Genomic DNA, 8,358 nt, shown 5'->3' with positions numbered 1-8,358 from the left:
TGCTTTCTAATCAAGTCGCTGGTCATGCTGGAATTTTCGTTAGCCCAGTAGATAGTGTGTGTGTGTGTGTGTGTGTGTCTAAAAAATGTGTGTGTGTAAGCAGTTTGCTGTAAGAAGTAGTCTGTTGGATCACAGGTCAGTTTTCCACACCAAAGGCCAAAGCCCCTCTGGCAGATCACCGACAACACTGTACCACAATCTGGGACACACACACACACACACACACACACACACATTTTGCAGACAAATCATCACTGTCCTGCAGAAACCTCTAAAATGGTAAATGCTCATACTTTTTGATATTACCACCCCAGTATTTTTGACAATTTACAACATACTATCAGTACTATCAATAGGGTGGCTTGGTGATAAAGGGTCAAACACACTGCCACTTAGGAGAGAAAAGGATTCTGTAGGGCACTCGACACAATATATCCATACATAGCCACACACACACACACACATACACACATACACATACAGTACACACATAGAATTATTCATCCACGAGAGTTTTTTTAAGGCAGACATTTCCTTGCAGTTATCAAGACACCCAAAGCAGTTCGTTAGTCCATATACATACATCTGATTGCGTGGCTTGTGTGTGTGTAAAAACCTTTGCTTTTGTAAATGTGTGGATGCACACCTATGTCTCCTCCTCTCTGACAGCGCTGGTGTGTGTGTGTGGGTGTGGGTGTGGGTGTGGGTGTGGGTGTGATGGCCTGTCAATAGTAGCCTTGTGATTATTATTTAACATGCATGTAGTCATTGATCGTAGACATTGATCGGAGGTTGGGAGCTAAAGGCCAGCTCACATTAAGACTTTGGCTCCCTAAGGGGCAATATAGAGCATTACTATAGAGGGACATTCTCAGCCTTTACTGCCACATATGCTGAAACACACACTCCATGCCGGTCCATAGATAGATTACAGATGTGTGCAACCAAACACTCACACACACACACACACACACACACACACACAGACTAGACTATCTCTAGTGTTCCTGCATCTCTCCATCATGTTACAAGTCTATCTCTTTTTCTCCACCCACTCTCTCTCTCTGTCTGTTCATTCATCACACCCACAGATCCACACTTTAAACAGAGAGAAAGGAGCATCCCCAGCATTTAAAGCCCCATTCCTGGATATTACTTGCCACTACAAATTTTAGGCTTAAAATTTACAATTTACAATTTAGCCATTTCACTGATCTTCTTATCAACAGCTTCTTTCATTAAGTGCTTAAATTGAAAAAGTCAGTTTTTATGTATTATAGGGATAAGAACACAATGTTAAGAAGAGGAATTTTTACAAGTAAAGGATATTAGCAAAGTATATTCACATTGATTTTGAAAATTTCTCCTCAGTCTAAAATTTAAAACACATAGATCTTTTTTTTTTTTTGCTGTACTGTTTTCAAACAAATGTAAATGTAAGTATTTTTTTAAGTCAAATTCACATCCCACAACTGAAAATGCTATTGGCATTTTCAGTAAATTTTTGAATAAAAAGCATTTTCAACCCCATGTTATGGCTTTCAGTGGCATCCCTAGCTTCTTGTTTCTGTTTGGATTTTGGACTGGGCCTTTAACACCTAGCCCTCCTCTGGCACTGAGCAATAACAGAGGAGAGAGAGGGGGCACAGGCACTGACAAAGACACATACTGTTGTAAACATAATCCAAAGGAGTTGTGGGAGCTCTCTACACAGCAGAGCTTGCCTACCTTTATTGCTGGAAAAAGCAGAAGATAAGCATTTCAGTCACTCAAAGAGTCCACTGCACACTAGGAGGCTGGAATACATATTTTAATAAGCCATCATTTTTTTCCATTTCTAATGCATTTCTACAGCAGCAAACAAAGCACTTTGTATACAACCTATCCAGTTTCTCTATACATGTCCCTTTGCATCATGCTTTAATAATTGATAAAGTAAACCACCCTCCCATCTCCTTGCATTTGATGTGTTACATATAAGATACATGGACGTACAAATTAAAACATTAGCACTGATGTAAATTAAAAAGACGGAGTAGTAAATGTAAAAGTCAGTGTAGCTCATTCATTTTCTCCTTTTGTGAGCACTGAGGAAAATACTACAAAACTTTTCAAATGCTTCTCAATACATTTTCAAATATACTTTTTCCCACATTTGAACAAAGTTGACTGCAACTCCCCTCTGCCTGTGCTCCAGAGCCCGAGGACTTTGAGGACACAGATGATCATTTTAACATACATCCATTGTCATGTTTTTCACACTTGTATTATACATTTTTAACAATAAATGAATCTAAATGTTTCCACCCTCCTCCTCCAGACTCCATGCACATTGAGGACGTGGATGCCGTGCAGAAGCTCCAGGATGTTCTCCACGAGGCCCTGCAGGACTACGAGGCTTCCCAGCACCAGGAGGACCCTCGCCGGGCAGGCAAGCTGCTCATGACGCTCCCCCTGCTCCGCCAGACCTCCACCAAGGCCGTGCAGCACTTCTACAGCATCAAGCAGGACGGCAAAGTCCCAATGCACAAACTGTTCCTGGAGCTGCTGGAAGCCAAGGTCTGAGGATGGGGGGGGACGGACGGAAGGACGGATGGAAGGACGGCCGGACGCCGGTCTGAACCTCCTGAGCTCCGACATGAACTTTGAACGACAACTTTGACTGACCTCTAGCTCTTTACACACACACACACACACACACACACGCATAGACAGAAATATGTCCCTGAGATATGTCTGCTGACGCATCCCCCTATGAACAAACAAGTATCCTAAACCTCATACCTGAATCCCCGTACCTCCGCCCTCTTTGACAAAGGGGCGCTCACTTGACCCTTTGTTTAGGGGGAGACCCTGACTGACACGACCCCCCTGCTCCCAAGGGAAGGAGGTATGTCCTGTGTAAACTATTAACAATCACTTAACAGTTACCATGGCGATGCTGAACACTGACGATGGCAAGACAAACAGTCGCTTATGCATATAAGAATGATTAAGATGTGATTAATGACAAAACGCTTAAAGGAGGACACGTTTAAAAGAAATGGACAACTCTTCGTTTTAGTTCTGAGAGAGACTGCACTCTTGGCTCCTTTTCCCTTCCAGTTTCCCGCGACACAGTTTTTTAAGTGTTCAAGAAGAAAACGAGGGGAAAATATGAACATTGAAGAAGTATTAAAGACGTTTGTTGTCAATTTACATGATTAAATTTGAATGGAAGGACAGAGAGAAGAGAGAAAAGAAGAGGAGATTTGCCCTGCCAAAGGATGGAACTCATCCATTCAGAGGATGCCAGCAAACTTTACTGTCATAACCCAAATACTTCCTGGTTCTCTAAGCCAGTGGTTTTCAATCCTGGCCCTCGGGACGCAGAGTGCTGCTGGTTTTTTATCCTACCAGGTAGTTAATTGCAGTGAATTGCATTCACCTTGCATCCCAGGTATAAAATAGTTCCTGATTAGACGGTTAGAATGAAACCCAGCAGGACCGTGGGTCTCGAAGACCAGGATTGAAAACCACTGCTCTAAACACTTCCTGGTTCTCCCTTAATACAGTTCCTGGTTCCCCATGACTCCCCTACTTCACCTGCAAGTTAGATATACTATTTGTTGTATTCGTTGAGGACCAGTGTCCCTGGCCTCCCAAACCTGTCAGTATTATCAGAGTATTATGAGTGTTCACACGCCTGACTTGGGCTGAATATAACCCAAAACACTTTCAAATATTGTAACGGCTTGAGGTGCGATTGATTTACTGAGCTCAAAAGTAGAAATATCGCTTAAAAAATGAGCTAAAGTAGCAGGGCAGCCCTGATCTGGTTTGTCAAGGATGGATTCCTGCTTGGTAACGGGTGGATGTTTGGTTTCGAAAGTCAGCTCAGTTCACATCCAGCCTGATATGTTAAATCAAACGCTCCTCTTGTGTTTGTTCAGTTATTTGAAACCTGTTCAGCAGCTTGGTGACCCAGGCTTGCAGTTCACCACAGACCAGTCAGTAGAGATTTTAGGCTCTCAGTCTGTCAATGTGCCATTAAGATTACTCCAGTCCGTGCCCATTACCTGTCCAATGGTACTTCTTGATTCAAAAAACAACAAAACGTCACTTCAGTACTACCCTTCTTGCTCCGTTGCGTTCATGTCTTCCAGATCATCCCTTGGTCAGTTTGGAGATATTTGTCCCCGTTCATTCAGGGAGTGATGGGGGATCTTCAGTCGCTCAATGCAATACGAACCAGAGGGAACAGTGTGCTGACAAAACTGACTGAAGAATAGCTATTGTTGCTTTGAAACTCCTTGTTTTTGTTTATTTCTAACTTGAAAATAATATTAGTGATGATAACAATACTAAGGCTGTAAATAATTACGATTGTCATCCTGTATATGACATAAACACGGCTTTGTTTTTGTTATTAATATTGTCTTCTTAAAATTGAATCAATCAATATGTCTTTCCTTTTTTCTATCAGCTTGACCACTTTCAGCAATTATTATATATATATATAACAAGTAATAATGTATTAACAAATCAGCGTTTATCTTAGAAACTCTGAGCAATAGTGGTTTTAAAAGGAGGGGGGTGTGCATATGGACAAAGTATGCAATATTAACATTATGTGCCAGTCTTAAATTCGGGAGGAGGGAGGGAGGGGAAGAGGGATTCGAGGAGAGTTGTAGCTTCTCTTTCTCTCTGTGTGATTTGCCATAAGCTATTAGATAACAGTCAATAATTCCTTAGAGACAGTTAAGCAGGAAGAGTTAAGGACCAGGAATGTCAGGATGAGATGCTAATGTTGCTTTCACATTGTGGCATGAAGGCTGTTGTGGTCGACAGGAGGGTTCAGATCAAGTGATGGAACGAGCTGAACAGTGAAAGATCCACCATGCAGTTTGCAGTTCCCACACGGTTCTGATATTTGCACCTTTCTTGTGACCAAGCTCTTTTTGCCGTTGCAGTTTACACTGGCATTGTGAAAATGTTTAAAAAAGACAGTTCCTTGTTGAAACTCGACAGTTCGTTGTTGCAGCTGCGGGAGAGACTAAACCAGCTTTCTCAGCTTGTCTCTCATTGAAATGAATAATATGCAGTTTCTTTGTCCACCATCCAAAGGTGTTTGTTCCATCAGCCATGTAGATGAGTGTGGGGACCAGCAGAATAACATGACTCAATCTGGAGCGGGACTGAGGGAAATGATGCTAGCAGAAACAAACCATCATCCAGTTCAAACAGCGTGGCACTGACTGCTTTATATCAGCTAGCTCTTCCCCTTCCTGTCCATAGACGCTTCATTTTTTTTCATGTTGTAACGGTGAACACCATCAACACCATCATACACCATTTGAATACTGTAATAGTCCATATACTAGATTGCTGAGGGAATTTTATTACATCACATTTTTTAACAACATTCACCAATTACTAGCTTGTGTTTCAATTAGTGTTGTAATTTAAATCTGCAACATGACCAAAAACACTTTATTACAACTGGATGTCTTGCTGACTAACAATTTTGTAATTATCAATGAAAATGTGAATTTAATTACCTTGATTTAACTTGTTAACTATCACAGTATTTAAATGGCGTTAATGCTATTTGATTGTGGTTCGCAATTATTTTTTGAAGATTTGATATGAAAAAGTTGTCTGCTAAATTACAATGGAGTGTCTGGGGTCAGGGAAAGGAAAGGCAGGCCAATAGAAAGCTGGTTCAGGATTATTTTAATGCCAGGAACTAGCATTAGGTTTTACAGTCAAGTGAAAGACATTAAGTTCATCGTTATAACAAGAATGCATACGGTTGACTGATCACAGAACAGGTGAATATGGTCTAGGGATTTTTTTATATCATTATTTATGTAATTTCTAAAGCAGAATAAGAATGCCAAAACGTGTAATCTAGATTATGGTGTAATCTAATATAAAATGGCAACTCGTCACAGCTGAGGAGTGCTGCAGTTAAGTCTAGTTAATCTCTAACATCACACGCTCTGTATCAAACATCAGTATTATTAGTAAGGGGTATTTTCTCAGCCTTCTTAAACATTGTATATTGTAAATTATACAGATTATAATTCTAACGTAAGACATTTTATTGGAAACAAAACCGAAGAAAAAAAAGGAAAAAAAAAAATGTAGTTCAGCCTCTATGTGTGTTTCATGTTTGCTGTGCTTTTTTCTATCAAGGAAAAAAAAAACTCTTGTTTCTTTTTGTTTTATCTGTTTTTGTTTTGAACTCCTCTTCCTTTCCTCCTTCCCTTCTCTGTTATGTCCTCTAAGGCGTTGCTGTGTACTTTTTCTCGTGGTGGTTCCCGTTCTTGTGCCGTGTGCTTCTTCTTTAGACAACACAGAGTAGAGTAGAGGCCATGTTGTCTGTCTGTCGGATCAGTCCGCAGGGGGTCTGGGCACCGGATTCTCTCACAACGAACCGAACCGGATATAAGGCTCTTCTAGAAACTTACTAGACCACCAGGATCAAATTACAGTATCCATCTTTACCAAACTATACATAAATAAATAAATATCAAGTATCTAAATGAAGAAACACCATACAAGTATTTAAAAAGGGATAATTTGTGTAACTGCTCTTTCTTGTAGAATAAACAATATACTGTATATCTTTAGGTTTAAATAAAGATGAAATGAAAAAGGACATTTGAGTAATTCAGAACCGTAGGTGACTCTTTTTTGATAAACTCGCTGTACATAACTGCCTTCCATACAGCTCAGCTCAAAGCTCAATCATTATCTTTACTATTTCAGCTGGCAAAAAGGGAAATTATATAGATGAAAAACATGTTCTTTTCTTGAAATGTTTCTGTTGTTGTTTTCTTCTTCTTGTTTTTTTCAATCCATTTCCGGGAAAACATCTTGCTGTGCAACAAAGAGTGAGCAGAGACAGAGTGAAATGTTTTTTAAAGATAGGACTGAACTGAGGTGTCGCAGGTTCCTCTTGTTCTGCGATGACCGTTCATCTGAAGATGTGGTCATGGCAGAGGGATGTTAAAGGAAAAGCTTGACATGTTTAATTTCAGCCTGTTGTTTTCTTCCATTGCGTTGTGGGTAAAAGGTTTCTGCATTGGCGCCTGAATTAAACCACAAGATCCAGACTCAAATTCAAAATGTCAGCATCCTTTAATGAACATTTTGTGACGCCTCTTCACACTCTCAGACAGATATTCTGCACTACAAATATCATAACTTCACAGATCCTAAGGCACATCAACAGTCGTAAACATATTAACGCATACATTTAGGAAGGAAATAAACTGATAAATAATTGCACAGGTGATTGGATCCCGGGTCCCAGTGACAATGTTGAACCTAATCTGAGTGTCACTGACAGTAACCTCAAAGTCCTTCTCATTGTCAGAAAGATGTTGGCATTTCTTATCATCTACTGTACATTATTATAATCTACACATACGACTTATGGGCGAAAGGTGCTGTTTTCTTACTGTACTTTTGTTTCTCTGCTGTTTTCCTGTTTTTATCTGTTTGTCGGTCGTCAAACCAATCCTGTGTAATCCTGGACAATTCAAGGTGATGAAAGACGTTACAAGTCTCCCTGGGTTGATTAAAGCTGAGTTGAATTTGGTAACAGCCATGTTTTTAAACACAACAAACTGGCAACTGTTTTTTTCAGTGAAATTTCAGTAGCTATTGATATGTAAAAATAATACAACTTTCGTTAAATATCATATCTTTATCATATGCTAATCAATACAAATTAAAGATGAAGTCATTCCAGTGACTTTATCAGTGTATAATTCCTCCCTTGGCAGGAAATGAAAATGCTTCATTTTACTTGGCGCCATTTTGTGTTTCTAGTTGAGTTCAACTCATTTCTCACCAGCAGAGTTTTCAAAATGGCTCCTGTAAAAATGGCTGCCAAGTGGACCTTTAACATTAATGAAAGCAGGATTGTTGTGTTATTTGAAATGACTAAAATAGTAAAATCACAGTTCTACCAGCTACAATCAGGAGGGAGATTGTGTGTTTCTTCTTTCAGGAGCTTTGATGGAACTAGCTGCCGATAGTCAACATGTTATTTAGGTGTATAGGAAGGAAATGTTTTCCCCCGAACATGATTTTTTGTTTTCTATTTAAAAAGCAATATTACGATGACTGTACAGCGACGAGGCAAGAGTTGCACTTCTTTGTGTTGGGTTATAGATCCAAATGCTGATGTATCTATTGGAACTATTCTGCAATTATTATTAAAACCATAGAAATAACAAGGTGAACAATTTAATGACGAACCAAACTGCTATGTTCCATGAGAAGCAGTGGGAGGATTGTATGGGTTTTTGCAGAGCCATTGATAGAAAGAGTTTGGCCTGGTTGCACTATGGGCACCATGTT

General features: G+C 39.8%; 1 protein-coding gene across 1 annotated transcript in view; it reads left to right on the top strand.

The window, feature by feature from the left end:
* Positions 1 to 2,565, top strand: part of esrrga (estrogen-related receptor gamma a) — an 89,884-nt gene extending 87,319 nt beyond the window's left edge. Inside the window, exon 9 of the mRNA XM_071921975.1 lies at positions 2,321 to 2,565. Within this exon, the coding sequence (XP_071778076.1) occupies positions 2,321 to 2,565 (245 nt within the window). The remainder of the gene's footprint in view (positions 1 to 2,320) is intronic.
* Positions 2,566 to 8,358: the final 5,793 nt, after the last annotated feature.

This window comes from Centroberyx gerrardi, chromosome 1 (genome assembly GCF_048128805.1).
Source record: "Centroberyx gerrardi isolate f3 chromosome 1, fCenGer3.hap1.cur.20231027, whole genome shotgun sequence".
Taxonomy (NCBI): Eukaryota; Metazoa; Chordata; class Actinopteri; order Beryciformes; family Berycidae; genus Centroberyx; species Centroberyx gerrardi.
Note: the sequence above shows the minus strand (reverse complement) of the source record. Positions and strands in the feature narration are given on the sequence as shown.